At 46.3% G+C, this 12297-nt stretch overlaps 1 protein-coding gene across 1 annotated transcript; it reads left to right on the top strand.

The window, feature by feature from the left end:
• Positions 1–354: 354 nt before the first annotated feature.
• Positions 355–3824, top strand: LOC109739667 (uncharacterized). The gene is made up of 6 exons (XM_020298740.4): positions 355–707; positions 1423–1505; positions 2194–2280; positions 2423–2571; positions 2784–2915; positions 3393–3824. The coding sequence occupies exons 1-6, from the start codon at positions 578–580 to the stop codon at positions 3580–3582; spliced, it is 771 nt and encodes a 256-aa protein (XP_020154329.1). The 5' UTR covers positions 355–577; the 3' UTR covers positions 3583–3824.
• The last annotated feature ends 8473 nt before the right edge of the window (positions 3825–12297 follow it).

The following is a 12297-nucleotide window of genomic DNA, read 5'->3' on the forward strand; positions in this document are numbered from 1 at the left end:
ATAGCCTGCATGTCAAGAAAAATAGGTTAATGGGGATGAACTATTTATGTATTATAGACGCGCCATGCGTGGACCTTAAAGCGAGCACAACCCGTTTGTAAATGGGCCGTCATGGGCCATGCCATGCATACACGTTTAATGAGGGCGGGCCATGCTGGGTTATGCCTGCCCATTTCATCAGGTCTAGATAGAACTTCTTGAATTACACATAAACAGTGATGCTTATAGTTTAGCTAACTTTTCTCTTTCTTTAGCCCGGGGACGCTATTTGTGGCTTGCTCATCCCCCTCTTCGTAACCCACATATTGTGGTATTTTTTGATGAATAAAGTCTTTTCATCCCTTAAAAAAACACGCAAACTTCTTTTTTCTGTGTCTCAATTTTATTTTTATTTTTCCTCCCAGCCTCCCCCTTTCTCCTCCCGTGCGAAAACCCTCGACTCGTCGTCCTCCTCTCGCTTCTCCTACCTTCCTTCTAGAAACCTCCCCTCCCCTCCCCTCCCCCGAGATCTCCCGGCGCCACACAGCTGCTCCCTCCGCCACCACCTCGCCCTCTCCTTCCCTGTGCTTGCGCGACGATGGACGAGTGGGTTCGCCAAGCGGAGGCGTGGGCAGGCCAAGCAGAGCACTGGATCCGCCAGCAACCCCCGGAGCAGATTTACGTCGCGGTCGCCGTGATTGCGGTGACGATTCTGGTGCTGGTCGCAGGTGAAATGCCAAGCCTAACCTTCTCCTCGCATTCTACCTCTGCCCCTGAGTCCCGCGATATCCTGTTTGCTGTTAGGAAACCTAGGTAGATGTGGCAGGTAGTAACGGGGAACTGGCTTGAGTACGCTTGCAAATATTCCTGGAAGCATTTTATGTGTGATAGTTGTCCCTTTTGTTTCACGTATTAACTAGCTGGGGATCTGGAGTGAGTGACCAATTTTGTAGTTAGCTGTAGTTGTATTGACACTGGGTTCAAATTGTGGTTGGAGCACAGTCGAGTCCATGCCTTGGATCATGCGGAGAACTGAACTAACTTGAGTGGAAGCAGAGATACTGAAAGCTCCAGTTAAATTTCAGACTTCAGCTGATTATGATACATGTGCCTTGTAGAATGATAATACTGTAAGATGTTACAATTAACGAGTTCTTAGTTGTCAGGGCATCTGACAATGACATTATAATATGTGTGGCGATAAAAAAAAGGAGGCACTAGTGTTTCTTAATCTGGAGATAAGTTATATTCAAAAGTGTGACTTGATTACTCCTCATTAATGTCTTAGTGTACATAATGGGTGCACCCAAAGATGTAAAATGTCTTGCTGTATTCATTATGCTTGTTTAGGTTTCTGCTTTTGTGATATAGAATTTCATTGGTACTACTGTATTTGTGTAGTAATTAACATGCAGTTGCTCTGTATGTTTGGTTGTTTAACAGCTTCTTGTCTGAAATCATCGAAACCGAACACCATAGTTCTATCCGGGCTTAGTGGCAGCGGCAAAACTGTTCTTTTCTATCAGGTATCGTTCCAATTCTGTATGTGGTCCTCTTTCTTTTGTGCATCCCATTATCTAGTGATACAACTATTCAACTCCTCATGGATTGACATGGTATCATAAAGTATGACAAGAGTAATGGCCATGCATGCCTTGCCTCACAAACTTGATTGCTGCTGTTTGTCTCTCTGTGTTGTAAGTTTTAGAAGTTAGGCCTAACAGGTGTTACTCTGACAGAGGGCTTGGTTTCAAAACTGACATCCGGTGTCTGATTTGCCAATGATTTTTTTGATCTAGCATTTGTGAATTGACATGGATTTCGGTTTTCTGATTTGGTAAAAAAGATGGGGCATTTGTATATGACTAACACCGAGAATAATGTTATGATAGTATCTAGTTTGCAATTTGCTCTTGTATATGCTTCCTTTGACGCAATTTGTTCAGTAGCTTATAACATGTCCTTTTAGCTGAATTTCCACTCAGGTTGCGTTGGTGCCATACTGTTATCTGTCGTGCATCTCTTGCCTTGCCCCCTTGATTTTACTGTATATATGATTTTATATAGTGCATGCCTGCACGGCAAGATTTTGGAGAACAAAGACTACTTTACATTTCCTTTTTTTAGTTTTAATTATCTTTCCAATGGAGGAATTACACAGTTTCTTTGTATTATCTTTTGGTTTTGTGCTAATTTTCCATCTCTCGTCTTTAGCTTCGCGATGGGTCATCACATCAGGGAACTGTGACTTCGATGACACATAACAATGCTACATTTGTGCTGCACTCGGAGCTGGAAAGGGTTAGAACTTTCTGGAGATGAATCCCTGCTACACCTTGATATTAATATAACTATGTAGAATCAAGGCTACTGTTTTCTTATAGAAACATATATTTGCTGACTGCAAGATTTTTACTTGACTTTGTTCCCTTCCACTCAACAGAAAGGCAAAATAAAACCTGTTCATGTTATCGATGTTCCTGGTCATGCAAGGCTGAAATCGAAGCTTGATGAAGTCCTGCCTCAGGCAGCTGGGGTTGTTTTTGTCGTCGATGCTCTAGATTTCTTGTCTAGCATGCAAGCTTCTGCAGAGTAATTTTGCTGACCTACTTTCTGTTATTTGGTGTTGATTGGAAAATTTGATGGTGTCCAATTTCGCAAACTTTGATCGCCAACCCAATCATATGCTGTATTCAAACTAGGAGTGTGGCTAGGACCTTATTTCATATTCAAACATGTATAAAGATGTTTGATCTGATGCAGTTCGTACCGCCTGACAGTTTTCTCTTTAACTCTCACGACAGGTACTTGTATGACATTTTGACGAAGGCAACTGTAGTGAAGAAAAGGATTCCTGTTCTGATATTCTGCAACAAGACAGATAAAGTTACAGCTCACTCAAAGGAGTTCATCAAGAAGCAGTTGGAGAAAGAAGTGTATGTTTCATTTTTCATATTCAACGTTGTTGCATGGTTGGAACTTAGAATGCATCATCTTGGGTTGGCGTGTTTAATAATTCTGTGAATTTATAGGTATTGGCTAGATTAGTACTGCAACTTGAATGTATTTGTTTGTTTTTGTGTATATTATGCTGCAAAAAATGTTTACATACATGTATATTCTATCCATATTTCCGTGATCCTGGTACAATTGAGGTCGCTCTGTAAATTCTGTGAATTATAATGTATTGGCTAGATTAATACTGCAGCTTGAATGTATTCGTTTGTTTTTTGTGTATGTTATGCTGCCAAAAAGCTTACATACATGTATATTCTACTCATATTTCCCTGATCCTGGAACAACGGAGGTCACTCTGTAATCACTCATATATCTTGAAACACCTGTGAGGGAGCATAACAGAACCATTTGCATTGACCGACTGACACAAACTTGTGCTAATTTTTTATTTGTAGAAACAAGCTCCGGGAATCAAGGAACGCCATATCATCCGCTGACATCAGTGATGAAGTCCAACTTGGGTTACCTGGAGAGGCATTCAACTTCAGCCAGTGTCAGAACAAGGTGATAGTTGATGAAGGTGCTGGTCTGACTGGTGATGTTTCAGCAGTTGAGCAGTTCATCCGCGAGTATGTGAAGCCATAGATTGATCTTTCATCCCATCGTCATAGTAGTGACTGTGTTTCTGCACAAGTGTAATCTGATCTGTGACTAATTTTTGCCCGACGAAAGAAGGAAAAGTGGGAAACCATCAGCATCACCCCCTCCCATTAGATCTACTGTTGTCCTGACTTGACTTTGTGAGACATAGAAAATTGCATTGGTAGCTTCTGACGAACGTTTGAGGTTCAGAACCTGATCTGTTATAGAAATATCGTTGAACATTACCATGTTGTTATGTATTCCTTCAGCCATGACTCGCTAGTCATCTGCTGGCTATCTCAGAGCAGCTGCAATGTTCTGAATTCAGAATTGTATGGTGTGGCTTCGTGCTTAACCTTTATGATGGCCATGCCTGTGGAATGTTATGCTCCTGAACTACTGTTCCAATCAGATTAGCTGAAAGTTTTTGTGAATTTTGGTGAAATATATACTTATCTTTGCAAATAATTTGTATGCTTTCGTCTTAATTTTTTTGAATGGCCAGAAATGAGCTTGATATCATGAATTGGGCTTATAGATAAAAAATGTCTCGAATACAATGTTGTTACTTTTATTGAGAATAGATGGTCATGATGCATAAGGAGCCAAATTTGCAAGGACATGCTTCTTTGTTTAGCATTTAACTTCCCATGTTTCGTGCCAGCAAGCAGGTTTGTGGTCGAAAATCCATGGGCATGTAACTTTGAGTAAAGTAGGCTTTGCTTCATTTTTGGGGGGTTCAGTACCGTAGCATGGGCACCTTCCTAGTTTTCCTACAAAATCTAGTGCATGAAAACTGTCGTGGAATTGTCACGGCAGATGTCCTCATGCAAGGACTTAGTCGTGGAGCCATCGCAATTAGGAAGCTTAAAGGGGTTAAACGGGACAAAAGGACACGAGTGTTATACTGGTTCGGCCCCTTACGGTGAAGGTAAAAGCCTACTCCAGTTGAGGTGGAATTACTTAGGGTTTCGATGACCAGGGAGCTAAACCGCTATGCCTGGTTATCGATCTGATGTTGCTTGTCCTGAACCGCCGCCGGGTCGTCCCTTTATATAGAGAGGGTAACGCTCAGACGGCTCTCAGAGTCCCGGCCGGCTCATAAACAATGTCCGGCTTAGACTCTTAACTATTCTTGCCTTACACTACAAGTCACGCCATAACGGCGGTTTAACACTACGGGCCTTAAGTCGCCTCTGGGCCTTAAGCTCCCTACTAAACCGCCATCCTTAATCTGTCCTTGGGCCTCTGAATGAAGAGCTGTCGGAACGTAACCCGGCCCATCCTGGGCGGGTTACACCAGTAGGTATATCCTCAACATTAGGCCCCAGATTGATTTGAACCGGTTCATGTCAATCTTCAATACCTTAAGAGAAAATCTTCCGGCTTCTGGTTGCGCGAAGGTTATAACCCGCCATGACGTCATCTTCTGGATTCTTGGTAACCCGCCGTGACATCATCCGCCATTAATGCATGTTCTGCCCAACGTATCTCAACGGATCCTTATCTTTATTAACTATCCCGCAAATCGAGGCGCCTCTGTAGCTGGATAATCATGTCTTCAGACTCCTCGTTTCTCGTGCCCACTTAACAGCCGCCCCTTATAAATAGGCCCGACCGGGTCCTCTCTCACTCTCCCTTTCCATCGTCTTCCTCCTCTCATCGCCTCAGAACCCGAGCTCCGCCGCCGCAGCCGCGCCTCTCGTCTTCCTCAACCTCGGCCGCTGCATCAACCTGAGCTAGTCCAGAGAACGGCGGCGACTCTCCGCAGTGAACCTGCAACTGTAAGTCCTCACCGTCCCGTACATCAGATCCGCATTAGGGTTCGCGAGTTCTTCTGTGTTCTTCGTGGTTCCCCGCGATTTCTTCGCAGTTCTTCCACAACACCCCCCTTTGATCCAAGAGTAGTGCATAACTTCGGCGGTAGTCGTTTCGCACCCATTTTCAATACTAGCAGATCCCTTTTGCTTGCAAAAAGACCTCATTTAGAGCTTATGAACTTCTCTGTGTCAGTTCTTAGGTCTAGAAATTTTCCTTTTCTGGACGATCGTTTGATCCAAAATAATCCCCGCAATCTGTAAAACTTGTTTGTGCAACACTTAGGCAGAAAACTGCATCTGTTAGCCATGGCGGCTCATATCGCCGGCTTAAAAGAGGCAATGCTTCATGAATATTCCGGCTCATTCATAATAGATTCAAATAACTTAATTGCTCATGACATCCATAGCGGCTTAAATAACCTGACACAATTAGCCATATGCCATTAGACCCCTTCATAAGCCGCCACCTTAAATAATGAACCGAAATTTTCCTCCGGCTTACATTTGAACCAGAAATTTTATTTTGTCATAGGCTTCCATTCTTCACAATGCCGCCCAAAGCTCCCAAGGCGCCCATTACATGCAACTGGGTTAGATCCAACGTCACTGACAGCACCTTAGCTGACTTCGTGAAAACGGGTTATCTGCCCAAGAAGGAGGTCATGTCCTATCGTGCTCCTAACCCGTCTGAAGAGAGACCTCAACCTAAGGACGGAGAGGTTATCATTTTTGCTGATCACATGAGCCGGGGCTTTGCTCCTCCCGGCTCAAAATTCTTCAGGGATGTCCTACACTTTTTCGATCTGTGACCTCAAGACATTGGACCCAATTCCGTGTCAAACATTTGCAACTTCCAAGTGTTCTGTGAGGTGTACCTTGGAGAAGAACCCAGCCTGCTACTCTTTAGAGAGTTATTCTATCTGAACCGCCAAAACGAATGTGCCAATGGGCCCAGCCTGGAGCTCGGTGGAATCTCCATCCAACGGCGGAGAGATTGTCTCTTTCCTTATGCTGAGCCGCCAAGCCACCCAAAAGACTGGAACCAGACATGATTCTACTGCCAAGACACGTCTCCGGCTGATGAAAATCCTCTGCCCGGCTTTCGCGCCCTGCGTCTGGAATCAAATCACCCCTTGCGAGATAAACTATCTCAGGCTGAACGTCAACCACTTACTCCCACCATTAACAAGATCAGAGCTCTTCTGGGGAACGGCCTGAATGGCATTGATCTGGTCCGGGTCTGGATTGCCTGGCGGGTGATTCCTTTAAGCCGTCGCCCCGGCTTGATGTGCGATTCCACGGGCCGGAAGGATGATCCTCTTCGGCACAGCCCCGATGACTTACCTGAGGACGTCATTGATGAAATGACCAAGTCTCTTCTGAACGAGAGCCTGGCGGATTGCGGGAGAACAGGCTTAAGTCCTTTCTGCAAGGCTAACCCGGCACCAGCGGTAAACCATTGACCTGAACACCTTACCTTCCATTTTAACGATTTCGTCTTAACTTCAAAAATCTTTGTTGTATTTTACAGGCTAATGATAAATTCTGGAAGGTCAGGTATGACCATGAAGCTGCCAAGAAAGCCAGAAAGGATAAGAAAGCCGCCAGGAAAGCCGCTCCCCGTAAGAAGGGGAGTAAACCTAGCGCCTCGGACCTGCTTCACCTGGAAGACACCTCCGAGTCAGAGGTAGCCCTTGATTCTTTAGGCTCCTTTTTAAACCATCTTATTGACATGGATTATCAGCAGGAGGACACCGGAGCAAGTCATGAACCAGTTGAAGAGGTAACTATAATTTCCTCCGACTCCGAGGCTTTGCCGAGACAGAAAGTCCGAAGAGTAACCCGGAAAGTAAGATTTTCACATCCTTTAGCTTATCAAGATCCTCAATTTCTTTTGAAGCGACAGATTTATGAAAGTCGGAGACAGACCCGGACCAGCAAGGATGCAGACCTCTCCTCCGGCTTACCCGAAGCCTCAAGGAAGCGCCGGACTGAGGTTATCTCCGACTTATATCCTTTTCATCCTTTGGCGGGTGTCACTCGTCAACCACTCAATTCTTCTGACTCAAACTACCAGGGAACTTCACCTTCCTCCGGCGACTCAATGCAGTCCAGCTTGCCGGCCTTCAAAACCGCACCCGGGTAATGATGATCAGCTTAATTTTTGTGCTTATCTTACTCATGTTTTTGCACTAACCCTTTAACTTTCAGTGTTCAAGTAAAGCCCAGCAAGAGGGCGAAGAAGAATAAGCCGGACGAAGAGCCGATCCTGACTGAACCTGAGGCTTCTGCTCATGAGCCGCCGCTTGCACCAGCTCCTGATGCCACCACTGCTCCATCTGATGAGCAAGTTATGGAAGGTTCTGATAACCCGGAGATCCCCAGCCCGGCTCATCCAGATGACCCGGACGTTGTAATCACCCGGACCGAGTGTCGAGCCGGGGAGACCTACCATATTGGCTAAGTGCTCTGCCAAGGAAGAACTTCCGGAACGCCATAGGGCCAAGCTGGTCACCACTGATTATGCTCATCTAAGCATTGAAGATATTGTCTCTGGCTACCTTAATCAAGTGCACAACAGCCGGGACCTGGAAATTGATATGGTGAAGCAAATACATCAAAAATCTGAGGTATGACTCTCTTGCTTACTCCATAGTTATCCTTACCATGCCAGCCCCCAAGTCTATTACTTATGATGAAAATATGTTGTAGACTTAATTCCGGCTTAATAATCACTGCAAGAAAACCGGCTTACCTGGTAACACTCGAGGGCTGGCTTTAAACAGCATAGTTGAACCAGTTCTTACCTTACGTTAATCAAGTAGTTGAACAACTTTACGCATTAGCCCCCAAGTGCCAAGTACCTTTGCCTGCAAAGTGCTTGGGACTTATTTTCATGACCCGGCACTGTAAATAGAGCTCTTCAGCATACATTAGTCCCCAAGTGCCAAGTGTCTTTGCTTGCAAAGTGCTTGGGACTTAATGTTGCATTATAATCACCCTAACTGTAACCCGGAATTTGTACAGGCCGCTTGTGAGAAATTTGAATCGGAAATGTCTGACTTAAAGAACCGCCTGAAGACTCAGGAAAGTGAAACCCAAAAGGCCAACTCCAAATTTGAATTCAGTGTATCTGCACAAGAGAAACTGAAGAAGAAGTTTGAAGCAGAAAGAAAAGCCTGGGCGGATGAAAAAACTGCCTTGCTCAGCCGGGCCGAACAAGCGAAGGCCACCTTACTGAAAGAACCGCCGAGCTATCCGGCTTAAAACGCCATGTATCGCAGATGGTCTTCGCAATCTTTGCTAAGTTACTCTGTAAGCTTCTGGCTAGTTTACATCTTTTATTTCCCATAAGTATCTTAATTGCCATCAGCTCACTTAACTTTGTAATGCAGGTCCCAGGAGTTCCAATCTTAACCAGAACGTGCTGACCAAGCTGAAGGCGGTTTATACCTTGGTAGAGCAACTTTACACCGGGTCACAACGTGCCTTAGCCATTGTGGCTCTGTCAAACGAAGTTCCGACTCATCTGGCGGATGTACTCAGGCGGCTTGCCGTGCTTCCTCAACGCTTCCAAGAGCTAAGACGAGCTTCTGCAAGAGCCGGAGCCATAGCCGCTCTAAGCCGGGCCAAGGCGTTTCTACCGGAGCTAGACCCGGCCGACATCGCCCTTGGGTATCCTAGCTTGAAGGAAGATGGCACTCCCTTTGACCAGAAAGACTTCGCCGCTTGTGTGAAGAGCGTATGCCCGGTGGCCACCTTGATTGGTAATGACACAGACCTTACCAAATGTCAACCGGGCTATGATGCGGAGAATCAGAGGATCCCAACACCTCGTTATGAAGCAGTCAGCCTGATTCCTCCGAGGCGTAAGCATACTTTCGCCCCCGAAGTTGACCCGGCCGGGTTAATTGACGATGAAGCTCAATTTGAAGCCCTGAGTGGCATTGACTGGAAATCATCAACCTTCCAGGACATGGAACCAGCCGGAGGAGCGGAGAGGGATGAGCCAGAAGCTTCAGCCCGACAAGCACCTTTGATTTCTTAGGCGGCTCATGGTGATGACTCAAAAACAATGCCTCGCCTTTTGGACTCGGGGAGTCCTGTAATAGAGTAGGACGAACACTTAATTTTGTCGTGCCATCGTGCACGTGTGTAGCGCTTAACTATGTTTAAGCTGCCCTTTTATATTCTTCCGGGTTATGTTTGATCCTCTGCCTTCCTTAAGTTAAAAGAGCTGTCTTTAACTGTCCTGCAGAGAAAACAAATCACAAGTCTCTAGGCGGCTTACCGCATGGAGAATCATATACTTTACATATAACCCGGAATATGAACCAAAGTCATAATAAACCGGCTCTCAATTATACCTTTGAGATAACCATAACAGTATACCTGCAAACCTTCAAGTACACTTCCGGTTTATATAACCCGGACCATGAGGTTGAGAACTCAACTCCGGTTCACCAGCACATATAATGCTTATTACGTGTTGTCAACGTTATTAATCAAGGTTAAACCGGTGGAGTAAGAACCACCCTTGAATACTTTTGATATCACCAAAAGAACTGGTTGGCAAACCAAGAAATCTCAAAAATTTAGGGGCTTCTGATTCGAATACGACCAGAGAACCGTTCCAAAGGGGTTGAGCTAAGATTCGAATGCGATCCTATAGCCCCCAGTGGCTTTGGCGTTGCCAATCAAGAGGGTACCGACAGCTATGTCTTCTTTGGTTCGAATACGACCTATGTTTGAACAGGAAGCCCCCAAATGACCTTGAGAGTTGTTTAACGACGCTGATTCGAATACGATCCACGTCGGTTCCCAAAGGGGGTTGAGTTATGATTCAAATATGATCAAGAAAACTCCCCAATGACCTCGGCAATATGCCAATCAAGTGGGTATCGACAGCTGTGTTCTCTTTGGTTCGAATACGACCTATGTTTGAACAGGAAGCCCCCAAGTGATCATATTTTTAATGGCCAGATTCGAATACGATCATAAGCCGGATCAACCTCCAAGTGACCATGTAACATTACAATGAAAATAATAATGACACATTTACCTTTGGAGGAAAAAAGGACAGAGGTCCTGCTTTTATTATTTATCACAATATATACATGGCTATAGAAGTATGTACATTATGAGAGCCGGTGGCTCAAGTGTAATAAGGCCGAAGCTGAGCTATATTCCACGGCCGGCGGGTCTCCTCCTCCGACTTACGTGAATCTTTGTGCTCCCGAACATCGATGAGGTAGTATGACCCGTTGTGCAAGTCCTTGCTGACCACAAAGGGCCCTTCCCAAGGTGGGGATAGCTTGTGTGCATCTGTTTGATCCTGGATGAGCCGGAGCACCAAATCACCTTCCTGAAAGGCCCTAGACTTAACCCGGCGGCTGTGATAGCGGCACAGGTCTTGTTGATAAATCGCCGAACGAGCTGCTGCTACGTCACGCTGTTCGTCCAATAAGTCAAGAGCATCTTGACGCGCTCGCTCATTATCTGCCTCAACATAAGCCGCCACTCGAGGCGAATCATGACGGATGTCGCTAGGGAGAACCGCCTCAGCTCCGTAAACCATGAAGAAAGGCGTGTAACCCGTAGACCTGTTAGGAGTAGTATTGATGCTCCATAATACAGAGGGTAACTCCTCCACCCAACAACCCGACGTCCGTTGCAAAGGGACCAAAAGCCGGGGCTTGATGCCCTTCAAGATTTCCTGATTGGCTCTCTCAGCTTGACCATTGGATTGAGGGTGAGCCACTGATGAAACATCAAGCCGAATATGCTCTCGTTGACAAAATTCCTCCATGGCGCCTTTAGACAGATTGGTACCATTGTCAGTTATAATGTTGTGTGGAAAACCAAAGCGAAATATCACCTTTTTCATGAACTGGACCGTCGTGGCTGCGTCACACTTACTAACTGGCTCTGCCTCAACCCACTTTGTGAACTTGTCAACCGCCACCAAGAGGTGGGTCTTCTTATCCTTGGACCTTTTGAAGGGCCCAACCATATCAAGCCCCCAGACTGCAAACGGCCAAGTGATTGGAATCATCCTCAACTCTTGAGCCGGCACGTGAGCCCGTCTTGAGAACTTCTGACAACCATCACATTTACTGACCAAGTCCTCTGCATCAGCATGAGCCGTCAGCCAATAAAAACCATGACGAAAAGCTTTGGCCACAAGGGATTTTGAGCCGGCATGATGGCCACAATCCCCCTCGTGAATCTCACGTAGAATTTCTTGACCTTCCCCAGAGGAAACACAACGCTGAAAAGCTCCCGTAATACTACGATGATGCAGCTCGCCATTGATAATTACCATTGACTTAGATTGCCGGGTTATTTGTCTGGCCAGAGTTTCATCCTCAGGTAATTCTCCCCGGGTCATGTAAGCCAAGTATGGCACTGTCCAATCTGGGAGAGTTAATTGCACAGAAGTACCACAATTCGGGCATCACATGCAGATTGGTACCACGATTGCTAATCTTTGCATGTCAGTACCATGATTGCTCCAGGTTTTTTCAAATAAGGCTAAAACGCGTATTTATACGTATTGACGCTCGATCCGACAGCTCGGGCCCACCCGTCAGGTGCCACGCTGGCCAATCGGCGCGTGCCCGCGCGCTGACTAGGACGAGCCAGTGCGCTGCTGCTCTCGAACCCGGTCCGGTCGCACCAGCTCGGCCCCGCCGCACCATTCCCCTCCCCTCCTCACTCGCTCGAACCCTAGTCTATGGCGTCGGCGACTCCGGCAGGCGGCGGCGAGGGCGTCCACGGCGGCGGTGAGATGCCGTTCTGGCCTCCTAGCGGAACGGCTGGCGTCGACGGCGATGGCGGCGACGACTCCAGCTCCGCGTACTCGACCGACGACGAGGAGGAGTCGATGTTACTCAGC

This window comes from Aegilops tauschii, chromosome 7 (assembly GCF_002575655.3).
Source record: "Aegilops tauschii subsp. strangulata cultivar AL8/78 chromosome 7, Aet v6.0, whole genome shotgun sequence".
NCBI classification, from domain to species: domain Eukaryota; kingdom Viridiplantae; phylum Streptophyta; class Magnoliopsida; order Poales; family Poaceae; genus Aegilops; species Aegilops tauschii.